The following is a 13353-nucleotide window of genomic DNA, read 5'->3' as shown; positions in this document are numbered from 1 at the left end:
AGGGCTCTGAGGACTAGTTTCCTGTCTCAATAATTCTGTTTCTGTGGTTCCCTGTCAGGTCCAGAGTGGTACCAGATCTCTCATTAGCAGTAGCTGCTCAGCTAAAGAGTCTGGGGAACAAAGGGTGGAAAGGTAAATTGGAGTTCTGGTTGGCATAAACTCTCTGGTTTTACATGGAAGCTGCAGCTGCAACAACTGCTAGTTGTGCACAAACATCCAGTAGATTGTGAGGCTTCTCCTGTACTAGGCAAGAGGAACTTTTCATTCCTAGTCAGCTGGAGAAGAAACTCCTGGGAAGCTTTGGCATCACCCATCACAATGGTCCTTTATGAATGATTCTTACTTAGAAGGGAGATCTTCAAGGTCACGAGAGAGGGAGACATGTTCTGTGGAATACAGCTCAGTTTCTTGAAGATGCCCAAAGGCCATGAGCATGTCAGCTAGTCAGGCTTCCATTTAATCCCAGAGGAGTCAGGGAGACTGCATCAGCAGCCCCGTTTGTCTCAGCTCCACCCATAGAAGGAGCTGCAGAGACTCTTTGGCATGATTGCTAAGAACAATGAATTAATGACCTGGTCTCAAGATGTCCCAGGAGGTTGGATGGGATCCAGGCTCTCCCACTCTCTTTCCGTGACGTACACCATGATTCTGCCATATTCCAAAGACATTTCACCCACAGTACACATCCCCACCCTGAGGGACCCCCTATTAGACCTCTAAGTCACATAACAGAGCTTCAGGTGATGGCAAGCCAACCAGAACCAGACCCTGATTGCTTAGTTGGCAACTGAGTGAAGATAGGAATTCTGCATGCAGCTTATACCTGAATTTCGTAAACAGGTTTGGAAGAAGGAATAGCAGCAAATTCCCGGTAGTCAAACTTCTTTTCAGACATGGACTGGAAGGGACAGTAAGAGAAGAGAGAGAGAGAAAGAGAGAGTGAGTGAGGGATCAGCAGCAAGCAGAGGGTTGCAGCACACTGTGGAAAGGCTTATCAGGAGACCAGGGCAGAAGGAACAGTTTGGGGAAAGGCGATGGTGACACCTCTCATCCGTGAAAGGTGGCACCAGGACCTGCATGAACAATCGTCTATTGCAGCAAGTCATCTCTGGGATATAATCCTTCATGCGCTGAGGCTCAGGGCCAGTAAAGGACAGGAGTGTCCTAAAACCCTGGGCATAGACAGTGTGGTCAACTGGATCACACACTGAACTGGGGAAAATCCAGGTTCCACTGAAATCAATGGCAAACTCCCATGGAGTTCATTGATTTTAAACCTCCATATATTCCTAGTTCTACTCTGTGACCAGGGGCAAGCCTCTTCCCTTCTCTGTGCCTCGGTTTCCCTCTCCCCTTTGTCTTGTCTTTGTACTCAGTGAACTCTGTCTCTCAGTGTGTGTGTAAAGTGCCCAGCACTGATCTCAGCTGGGGCCACTTAAAGTAATGAAAAAAACAAAAACAACAGCTGGGAGTAGGTATTGTGAGGCTTGTAGAAGGTGTCTCAGGCATGAAAGGCTTGCTGAGGGTAAAACGCAGAGGCTGAGCTGAAGAAGCAGAGGGGATGGAAATGGAATGTGTGGGAACGGGAGGGTTCACAGACAGGTAAAATGAGAACCTAGGGAAATGAGACCAAATCTCAGCTGTGAAACTGGGCCTCTCAGCAACAGGCATGGCTGAGCACATGGGGCCAGGTGGCTCACTCTCATGGCCTGTGTCGTGGCCCCAGGTCTGGGATGAGTCTATGAGTGAGGATCCCACATCCCAGACATACGGGTCATTCTCCCGTCCCTGGCTCGTGGGAGGGTCAGTGGGTAGGTATCCCAGGTTTAGAGATAAGACAGAGAGGGGTGGCAGCAACTCCTACCAGCCTCCCTGGTGAAGTGACATTCCTGGGGCTGCAATCTGCAAAAGAAGAGGCAGAAGCACTCGTTAGTGAGGAATGCATTATGTACCCCTTCCCTCTTTGGCAGCATGCCCAAGCGCTATAAAGGGCTATGCCAAGCCTCCCAGCCACACGGTCATTTCTCTCTCCCATTTCTCGGGCTTGGGTTCCCTGGAGAATAACATGGCAAAGGGATCTGACTCTGTCAGTATCATACAAGCCAGGACTATCCTAGCTGAAAGATTCCAGCCCAGCCCTAGAAGTGCCCCCTCAGCCTAGAAGACATCTGGAAGAGTCCTGGCTGGCACACAGATGTTGGCCTCTATCCCCACTCCCAGGAAGCCGTGGTGCACAGTACCTTCTGGAAGCGTTGGGGAGGGGGTGGGAGCAGGTGAAGGCGATTCAGCCAGCTGGTCCAGTGTGTTGCGCTTCTTCCCCTCCTTGGACTTGGCAATCACCATCTGGGCTTTGAGGGCATCCTGCTCCAGAGACTTCATCCTGCCTCAGAGGAGGGGGCAGAAAGTGGACATCAGCATCACTGAAGAGAATTATGAGTAATGCCTTCTTCTGTGCCTGGCAGCCAGCTCATGGGTCTGGGGCTGAATGTCAGAGGGCAGGGACAGAGCACTGGCTCCCACGTTCCCTCTGTGGAGAGGGTGAGGATATGTTGTGGCAGACAAAGAAAGTCAGTGTGGGAGAGAATTCAGAAAACAGCTGAATTTGCTATGATTAGCCATTAACCTCCTCCTGACACACACACACACATACATGTGTGAATATGGGACAGACCTAGCTGCGCGCCGCACACCCAAGTGAGAAGCTGCAGGGCTCTCCAGAGGTGCCTGGGGATGTAACAGGGAATCATCCAGGCCAGAAGGGAGGGGAATTGCAGGTATAAACCGCAAGGGCATGAGGGTTATTTCAGGCACACTGATCTCCCTCACACTCCATCAGTGCTGCTGCATCCTGCCCCTCTTCTGGCATTTGTGAAATTCAGAACTGACAACGGCAGGATGGGCTCTGCACTTAGCAGTGGAGGCTCCCCAAGCTGGAGACCTTCTCCCTCTCATTGGTTAGATAACTGCCATCAGCCTGCAGAACCAGGGGACAATGGGACCTAGCACACTGCAGCAGGAGGGGGGTGTTTCTCCCCACTCCTGGAGCAGCAGCAAATATGGCTGCAGTTGGAGGCAGGAATACAGATAAGGATTGTGTAACATGCAACTGAAGGGGCAGGGGCTGTGCACACCTGGATTGACTTCCTGACCCAGGGGTTCTTGAGACGTGACTCTGCCCTGGGCTAGACACCTGAGCTGGCCTGGCCCCTGGTGCAGGTGCCCGCTGTCGGGACTGGTAGAGCTTCCTGGCCAGATCCTGCTCGTACTGTTTAATACTGTCTTCAAGAGTGGAGGATCTGAGGAGGAGGAGGAGGAGGAGGAGAAGATAGTAGTGATGAACATCATAGCAGGCGACCACAGAGAGAGAAAGAAAGAGAGAGAAAAAAGAGATTGGAATGTACCCTGGAGAGAGGAGGAGTGAAGGGCTGATGCAGGTATTGGCTGGGATCAGACCAGGCTCCCGTCTCTGAGCCTGGCCAGCACCAGCTGCTTCAGAGAGTGGGGCAAGAACACCCTGGTGTGCAAGTCAGGAATAACCTGCCCATGGGGACGGCCCTTCCCAACCCCAGTGGTTAGACTCTGACTTCTGCCCTCGGCAGGTATGTATTGGGTGGGAAGGACTAGACATGGCAGGCACGCCAGACATGGAGGGACTGACGAGGTGCTTACACAAGCGGGAGGGGGTGAGACAAACAGGATGGATGCATGCTGAGGGGGAAGAGGGTGTCTGTGTGCACCTGTCAGAAAGGGAAGGGGGCCCAGGACAATGGACACGCGCCCAAGGGAGGGCTGTGTTTGCCATATGCTGGATGCATGTGTATCCAAAATGGCACAGGCACACATCGGGGAAAAGTGTGTTCACAAGAGAGCATGTGTGCGCTTCAGAGCAGTGGAGGGAGTTCAAACGATGTGTATTGTTCCCTTGTGGACACACTTCTCCCCCACTGGCGGGTGCCCGTGACCTTTCAAACACACCCATCCTAGACATGCGTGCCAATGTAGGTGTGTGTGGATGTCCTGACAGGGGACACATGGCAGTGATGCGGGAGAGGGGGGGTCGAGCCTCACAGGGTACACAAGCAGAGGAGTCCAGGGGTGCTCATGTCCCACAAGGCGCCAGAGACCAGCATGTGGGTATGGGTGTGCGTCCTAACAGGGCACTGATGGCAGAGGGCATGGGGGAAGGCTAAGCAAAGTGGGTAGTGGTGGGAACACACACCAGAGAACTGGAAAGAAGCAGAAGACAGAAGATTAGACAGAAAGTGATACAATCTGCATTGTGCAATATAAGAAATACAGTGAGACTGAAGGGCAACCTAAACCTCCGTCTACCAAGCAGCTCATGGAGTTGTATATGGGGTCCCCTCGGAGGGAGACCTGAGCCCTGGCCCCTGAACACTGTTACACTGCACCTAAGACTGAGCCAACTCTAGGCAAACCGAGGAGACGTGGTTCTCCAGAAGTGCACTGCCTTGTGTGGTAGTAACACAGGAAGCTGCAGAGCAGACTGAGCTCAGGTGTCTGTGATGGTGCCATGTCATCTCATTTGGGAGTGGGGGGAGCTAAAATATGGTGAATTACAGGCTCTCTGTCAGTGCAGACACAGCCATGGAGAGGTAGCAAGCAGACAAGGACGTACTCCACCTCAAGGGTCTTTAAACACAGGGCAAGAAGGGCCTTTAATTGGCAGCCAAATCCCCAAGAATGCTGTGGAACTGGAATGCTATGTAAAAGTTCTGGGGAAAGAATGAAGAAAGAATGTGGGAGTTTTCTGAGTCAGGAGTCCCTTGGAAATTGTCATGATAATGGCGGCGTGTCAGAATTATTAATAGATTTTTAAGGCCAGAATGGACCATTAGATCTAGTCTGACCTCCAAAACCGGAATGTCTATACCGCCTGGTGTCTGACTCAGGTTTGACCCAAGACCCCCTTCTATCCACACACAAATCAATCTGACTTGGGTTAGTGAGCACTCCGGACCTAGGTCCTAACACTCTACTGGGGGATGGGTCACAGCGAGCCCTGTCATCTGACAGTGTGAATGTAGCTCAAGCCGCAGACCCAAGGCAGAAGGTATGCGTAATGCAGTATGGACACATTAGCCCAGCTAACAGACTTGGGTGCCAGCAACGGAAAGTCCAGGTTTACAATGCAGTGTGGACGCTCAAGCACGGGCTTGGAAACAATAAGTCCACATGCCCAGGTCCCACAGACCTGGGTTTACAATGCAATGTAGACACCCAAACACTCAATCGTTTGATCTGAAGTCAGATGCCTTATCCATTAGGCCACAGAATGAGGAAGTTTTGTGCTGAGCATTCGGTGTTGGGGATGGCACTGCATTATACCCACCAGCACATCTGGCTACTTCCCAGTATGATGGGAACAATGCAATGCCCAGTGGTTATTTTCCAAATAAAGCATTCAATGTTAATGCCACAGTAAGAGTGACAGTTTAGATTCAAGAAATAGGGTACTGGGAGTGGGAGGTCCCTCAGCAGCGTTTATTCACCCACTCTGCATGAGGGGCATCTCCTTTCATTAATTGCTTTAAAGGGATTTGGTTAAGAGCTCCTTGAGTGCAGGGGCTGACTCTGCAGTAAACTTCCTTCTGTCCCCAGCAGAGAAGGAAACATACTACACATTCACCCCCCTCACAATGCAATGCCACACCTTTACTACAACCAAAGCAAATATTCAGCGCTGATCTAGGGGCTCAGGTCAGGTGTGTGATGTGTTTGTGGGTGTGCTGGGGGGCCATCATTTAATTTTTACACTACTGGGTATAGTATGCCTGTGGCAAGTCTTCAAGAAGGGCTATATTTTTGAAGATTCGTGTATCCACCCTACACACACCAGATATCATTTTAAAGCTTATTTTATATATGTTTAGACGAGGTATGATGTGGACTTGTCAAGTGGTGCTGTAAGCTTTAGGCGAGGTGAAACAATGGTACCCAAAATAAGAAAGTGTCCTTTTTTGCACAGTGCCGGCACTGTGCAAAACATGGCAACGTGACTACAACTACAGTTTTTACTGTAGAGTTAATTTCAACACTTTAATGTGGTGTTTACTGCTCAAAGCTACCAATTTATTCAAAGATTTTTTTCTGGTTTTTGTCCTCTTGCAAGGCTACACCATGAGTCTGGGTCTCAAAATGTAATTAACATAGTAAACTTTCATGGATTCTGCATCATTTATGATGAGCTGAAACGATTCATCACTCGTGCTGCAAAACCTGAAGTAGAAAGTCTCCAGGGAGGAGTATTCACTCCAAATGGAATTATCCCATTTCACGCTAGTGGTAATCTCATCAGTGAAGGAAATAATAATATAGACATCAATGCAGAGACCACTGATTGAAAGGATATGGAAATATACCTATTTCATAGAGCTGGAAGGGACTCTCAAAGGTCATCGAGTCCAGCCCCCTGCCTTCACTAGCAGGACCAAGTACTGATTTTGCCCCCACCCCAATCCCTAAGTGGCCCCCTCAAGGATTGAACTCACAACTCTGGGTTTAGCAGGCCAATGCTCAAACCGATATCTTCCATTCAATAGCTACAATTGTATTTCAAGAACATTCTGCAATTAGCCCAGTATCACAGAAATATCACTGAAACATGGGAAAGAAAGGTCAGTTACTTTCCCAGGAATCAGAGTCTCTCGGGCAGTGTGGAGCATTTGAAAAGCTCTCCAACATGTCCAGAACCCACTTGCCATGGAAAAGTACTTCAGGAAATAAACTCTTGTCACCTACAAATGAACACTGTCAGAGATCTCTCCTGGAGTCTCTTAAGACTACTACCAGTACCAAATGATGTTGATTCTTTTCACACTTAGATGATTCCATTTTGGACTGGTTTCAACCACAAGCTTGCAACAAAGCACAGCACATACAGAACAGTTTCATATATAGCAGTTGTGGATTCCAAAGCAGCTGACACACCCACAGTCTATATTACAATGCTGAATGTAAGGAAACGTCAGAAGCTCTAGGACAGCAGGAGGCTGTTCAGACCATGGATCAGCAGCTGTATGAAATGATACTACCAATGTGATTTGCCTGGATGTTTTGCACACTCGGTGCTGTTTTATTGCATGTCTTGGGAAATTTGGGAGAGACACAGGATTGCTCAACCTTCTTGTTGATTCTGATGTGTAAGCAGGTTGTACTGCAGATAAAGTGCTTGTTGGTAAGCAATTCTACTGTGCTCTGTGTAGCCTGACTCTAGTATTGAGACCCTGAGTGTACTGAAATGTTCTTTGTGTTAAATGGTGTCAGCAGGGAGGTGGTACTCATATAATTCCAGCATCTGTCTGGCAAACGTCTGACACTCAAGAGATGTTAGAGTCTGAAGACACTGAGTCCTTATAATGTCATTAAAGAGCTTGATGATGCTATAACTCAGTATGTGCTCCTGCTGCTGGAGGAACATCAGGCATGAGGGTGTGCCCAGTCTCATACATTGACGTTCTGGGATCATTTTCTCCAGGTTATGCAGACACTACTTCTAAATGTCCATGCAGAGCAAGGGGATGATTGGAAACTTCATCTACAGACACAGCATGCCATCCTTCCATCCATCTTTATTGCAAACAGGCCCAGCTATGCTAGGTGGATACAAATTTACATTCTTGATATGTTAAATCTCCCTGAAAGAAGTACATAGTGCCTTTGAATCTGGGAAATTTGCTGTGTGTCAGACTCTCTGTTCTTTGAATGGGGCTTGGAATGGACTGGAGTGACCCCAACATAATAATAATTAACGGAGATATAGTAATCTTCTAGAAGTGGAAGGGACCTCAAATGGTCATTGAGTCCAGCCCCCTACCTTCATTAGCAAGACCAATTTTTGCCCCAGATCCCTAAGTGGCCCCCTCAAGGATTGAACTCACAACCCTGGGTTTAGCAGGCCAATGCTCAAACCACTGAGCTATTCCTCCCTCCCAACACCAGCTCACTGCAAGAGGGGCACTGATATTTGGTACTATGTTTCAGCTCAGTGTACCCCAACTCACTACTGTAATAACCTGTATCTAAAAAATGTCTTGAAAGATATCAATAGAAAGCTAATATCATACTGATAATTAATATTATTGCATGTTGTATGTACAGGGGACAAATTCAAAATTACAGACATTTCGGAAATTATGTTATCAAAGTGTGTCTGCCAGGCAGGGCTAAAGATACCTCACCTTAGCCAAAGGAATGTGATTTTGGAAGTTATTTCCAAGGTACATTAAGAGACAGTGGGAATCCCATTTACTTAGAAAGTAAACAGGAGCATCAAGCCAACTAGGAGAGGAGACACCACTCAGCATCATACTCAGGGGGGAGATTACAGGAAACAGATTAATTTGCATTTTACCAAACAGTAGCAGGGGAAGAAACCAGCATGGAGCTTCCTTCACCACCAGACTGCACGTTGCCTTCCTCACTGCTTGACTGAACTTTATTTTCAGGGATAATCTTCAGAAAAATCCATTTCAAGAATTCACTGGACTACAAAAGAAAGGGGCAAAGAATCCCAAATTCGCCTAAGAACATAAAGAAACCAAGAACTTTGTGGGAGATCCTGACAAGTGGGCGTGATCAGCCATCTTGCTGGAAGGCAGTGTGATGAGAAGCCTACCCTGAACCAAGACTGTAGTCTTGTTAAATTTTAGTCTCTAAAAAGCATTTTTCATTTTTATTTGCTTGTTACCATTTCTGACTCTATCCTTTATACTGAACTTACAAAAAATCCTCTCTCCTTTTGTTAATAAACTTGTTTTACTTTTAATCTAAACTAGGGCTGCCAAGCAATTAAAAAAATGAATCGCAATTAATCGTGCTGTTAAACAATAATAGAATACCATTTATTGAAATATTTGTGGATGTTTTCTACATTTTCAAATGTATCGATTTCAATTATAATACAGAATACAAAATGTACAACACTTTTATATTTATTTTTGATCGCAAATATTTGCATTATAAAAAAAAATAGTATTTTTCAATTCACCTAATACAAATACTGTAGTGCAATCTCTTTATCATGAAGGTTGAACTTACAAATGTACAACTTTGTACAAAAAACGACTGCATTCAAAAATAAAACAATGTTAAACTTGGATCCCATAAGTCCACTCAGTCCTACTTCTTTTTCAGCTAATCACTAAGAAAAATAAGTTTGTTTACATTTACAGGAGATAATGCTGTCTGCTTCTTGTTTACAATGTTACCTGAAAGTGAGAACTGGCATTCACATGGCACTTTTGTAGCTGGCGTTGCAAGATATTTACATGCCAGATGCACTAAAGCAGGGGTCAGCAACCTTTCAGAAGTGGCGTGCTGAGTTTTCATTTATTCACTCTAATGTAAAGTTTCATGTGCCAGTAATACATTGTAATGTTTTTAGAAGGTCTCTTTCTATAAGTCTATAATATATAACTAAACTATTATTGTATGTAAAATAAATAAGGTTTTTAAAATGTTTAAGAAGATTTAAAATTAAATTAAAATGCAGAGCCCCCTGGACCGATGGCCAGGACCTGGGCAGTGTGAGTGCCATTGAAAATCAGCTCACATGCCACCTTCAGCACATGAACCATAGGTTGCCTACCCCTGCGCTAAAGATTCAGATGTCCCTTCATGCTTCAACCACTATTCCAGAGGACATGCATCCATGCTGATGATGGGTTCTGCTCTGTAACTATCGAAAGCAGTACTAACCAACACATGTTCATTTTCATCATCTGAGTCAGATGCCACCAGCAGGTTGATTTTCTGTTTTGGTGGTTTGGGTTCTGTATTTTCTGCACTGGAGTGTTGGTCTTTTAAGATTTCTGAAATCATGCTCTATACCTCGTCCCTCTCAGATTTTGGAAGGCACTTCAGATTCTTAAATCTTGGGTGGAGTGCTGTAGCTATCTTTAGAAATATCACAATGATACCTTCTTTGTGTTTTGTCAAATCTGCAGTGAAAGTGTTCGTAATGAACAACATGCGCTGGATCATCATCTGAGACTGCTGTAACACAAAATATATGGCAGGATGTGGGTAAAACAGAGCACGAGATATACAGTTCTCCCCCAAGGATTTCAGTCACAAGTTTAATTAATGCATTATTTTTTTAACAAGCGTCATCAGCATGGAAGCATGTCCTCTGGAACAGTGACTGAAGCATGAAGGGGCATACGAATGTTTACCATATCTGACACATAAATATCTTGCAATGCCAGCTACAAAAGTGCCATGTGAACACCTGTTCTCACTTTCAGGTAACACTGTAAATAAGAAGCAGGCAGCATTATCTTCTGTAAATGTAAACAAACTTATTTGACTTAGCAATTGGCTAAACAAGAATTAGGACTGAGTGGATTTATAGGCTCTAAAGTTTTACATTGTTTTGTTTTTGAATGCAGTTATGTAACAAAGAAAATCTATATTCGTAAGCTGCACTTTCACGATAAAGAGATCGCACTACAGTACTTGTATGAGACTAATTGAAAAATACATTTCTTTTGGTCATCATTTTTACAGTGCAAATATTTGTAAAATATTAAGATAACAGCACTGTATACTTTGTATTCTGTGTTGTAATTGAAATCAATATATCTGAAAATGTATAAGAACACCCAAAAATATTTAATGAATTTCAACTGGTATTCTCTTGTTTAACAGTGCTATTAATAGGGATTAATTTTTAAAATTGCAATTAATTTCTTTTGAGTTAACTGCATGAGTTAACTGCGATTAATCGACAGCCCTAATCTAACCCAACCCAGTGCTGTGTTTAATATAAAGTAAATGTTAACTTCAATGTGACAAGCTGCTAGGTATTGTATCTTTAAAGGAACAAATGAATCTTAATGTCTCTCTGAATGATCCAGGAGAGGGCTGGACTTTGCAGAGCACACAGTTTGGGGAAAATTCAAGACTGGGAGGTGCTGGTGTTGTTGTGCCAGGTATAACCAAGGCTGGTGGAGCCAGAATGTGTCAGTGGTGTAACAAGCAAGCTGCTGGAATCAGAACTGTTGCGTCAGGGCGTCTTAACCAGGGGCAGCTCTAGACATTTCGCCGCTCCAAGCACAGCGGCATGCTGCAGGGGGCGCTCTGCCGGTCACTGGTCCTGCGGTTCCGGTGGACCTCCTGCAGGCGTGCCTGCGGAGGGTCCACTGGTCCCATGGCTCCACCGAAGTCGCGTGACCAGCGGACCCTCCGCAGGCACGCCTGCGAGAGGTCCATCAGAGCCACGGAACCAGAGGACCCTCCGCAGGCATGCCGAAGGAGGCAACCTGCCTGCCGCCCTCCCGGCGACTGGGAGAGCGCCCCCCGGAGCATCCCGCCCCAAGCACGTGCTTGGCGTGCTGGGGCTTGGAGCTGCCCCTGGTCTTAACACACACACTCAGTGCAGACTTGTCTGCTGGCTCGGAATGTTCAGACAAGAGAACCACATCAGCACGGCATTTTGAGGGCAGGTGGTGACGCAACCCTTCACTGATCTGGATTGCACCCTAGCATGTACCACATGGGAACTGAGAAAACTGTCAGCAGACTCAAAGGGCAGCAGTGGGATTGTAGGACTGACAAGAAAGAAGTCAGCTCCTTGTCAGATGGAACCTCACAAGACATCTCTGAAATGCAAAAGCTCTGACAGAAAGAAGTGGTCTAACAAGCAGTAGTGAAGACCAAGTCCACAAACAAGTCCTTGCCTCTGCACTGAAGAGGGATGAAGAGCACATTATAGCCCTTACCAACCATGTCATCAACACTATAACAAACCCACTTGACCCTAAATCCCATCCAGAGGTGCTTATCAACATATCTACTGTAACATCAGATGTACGAGAGTTTCTACACAAAATACTAGATGTTGGTGAAGAATGAATGGAGAGATTTGAGAGAGGTGCACTTGAATCTGATGGGGCACGTAGCTTCTTCAGCCCAGTCAAGAAATCTGGCATCAAAACATTTGCTGCCATGACTAAGACAACCAAATTTGAGTCTGACAAGGGAGGGGCAATCACACAGAAATCAGTTCAGAAACTTTTTCCCACAGAGCCCAGTCCTCCTTGTAACAACCTTTTATGTGCTTGAAAATGGTTATCGTGTCCCCTCTCAGTCTTCTCTTTTCCTGACTAAACAAACTCAATTTTTTCAATCTTCCCTCATAGCTCATGTTTTCTAGACCTTTTAGTCATTTTTGTTGCTCTTCTCTGGACTTTCTCCAATTTGTCCACATCTTCCCTGGAAGGTGGCGCCCAGAACTGGACATAATACTCCAGTTGAGGCCTAATCAGCACGAAGTAGAGCAGAAGAATCACTTCTTGTGTTTTGCTTATGACATTCCTGCTTATACATCTCAGAATGATGTTCACCTTTTTTGCAAGTGTTACACTGTTGACTCCTATTTAGTTTGTGGTCCACTATGACCCCCAGATCCCTTTCTGCAGTACTCCTTCTCAAGCAGTCATTTCCCATTTTATATGTGTGCAACTGATTGTTCCTTCTTAAATGGAGCATTTTGTATTTGTCTTTCATAGATTCATAGACTCTAGGACTGGAAGGGACCTTGAGAGGTCATCGAGTCCAGTTAACTGCCCTCATGGCAGGACCAAATACTGTCTAGACCATCCCTAATAGACATTTATCTAACCTACTCTTAAATATCTCCAGAGATGGAGATTCCACAACCTCCCAGGCAATTTATTCCAGTGTTTAACTACCCTGACAGTTAGGAACTTTTTCCTAATGTCCAACCTAAATCTCTCTTGCTGCAGTTTAAGCCCATTGCTTCTTGTTCTATCATTAGAGGCTAAGGTGAACAAGTTTTCTCCCTCCTCCTGATGACACCCTTTTAGATACCTGAAAACTGCTATCATGTCCCCTCTCAGTCTTCTCTTTTCCAAACTAAACAAACCCAATTGTTTCAGCCTTCCTTCATAGGTCATGTTCTCAAGACCCTTAATCATTCTTGTTGTTCTTCTCTGAACCCTCTCCAATTTCTCCACATCTTTCTTGAAATGCGGTGCCCAGAACAGGACACAATACTCCAGTTGAGGCCTGACAAGCACAGAGTAGAGCGGAAGAATGACTTCTCGTGTCTTGTTTACAACACACCTGTTAATGCATACCAGAATCACATTTGCTTTTTTTTGCAACAGTATCACACTGTTGACTCATATTTAGCTTGTGGTCCACTATGAGCCCTAGATCTCTTTCTGCCATACTCCTTCCTAGACAGTCTCTTCCCATTCTGTATGTGTGAAACTGATTGTTCCTTCCTAAGGGGAGCACTTTGCATTTGTCTTTATTGAACTTCATCCAGTTTACCTCAGACCATTTCTCCAATTTGTCCAGATC

At 45.7% G+C, this 13353-nt stretch overlaps 1 protein-coding gene across 30 annotated transcripts in view; it reads right to left on the bottom strand.

The window, feature by feature from the left end:
* Positions 1–13353, bottom strand: part of SCRIB (scribble planar cell polarity protein) — a 234812-nt gene that overhangs the window by 35402 nt on the left and 186057 nt on the right. For 27 of the 30 annotated variants that reach the window (XM_050939290.1, XM_050939292.1, XM_050939291.1 and 24 more), the window contains 4 exons: positions 3132–3296; positions 2241–2380; positions 1865–1902; positions 824–898 (listed from right to left, as the gene is read on the bottom strand). In XM_050939290.1, coding sequence (XP_050795247.1) covers positions 824–898; positions 1865–1902; positions 2241–2380; positions 3132–3296 — 418 coding nt within the window. The remainder of the gene's footprint in view (positions 1–823; positions 899–1864; positions 1903–2240; positions 2381–3131; positions 3297–13353) is intronic. The other 3 variants (XM_050939297.1, XM_050939309.1, XM_050939304.1) reach the window with 2 other exon arrangements.

This window comes from Gopherus flavomarginatus, chromosome 2 (assembly GCF_025201925.1).
Source record: "Gopherus flavomarginatus isolate rGopFla2 chromosome 2, rGopFla2.mat.asm, whole genome shotgun sequence".
NCBI lineage: Eukaryota > Metazoa > Chordata > Testudines > Testudinidae > Gopherus > Gopherus flavomarginatus.
This window is presented reverse-complemented; position numbering and strand designations above follow the sequence as displayed.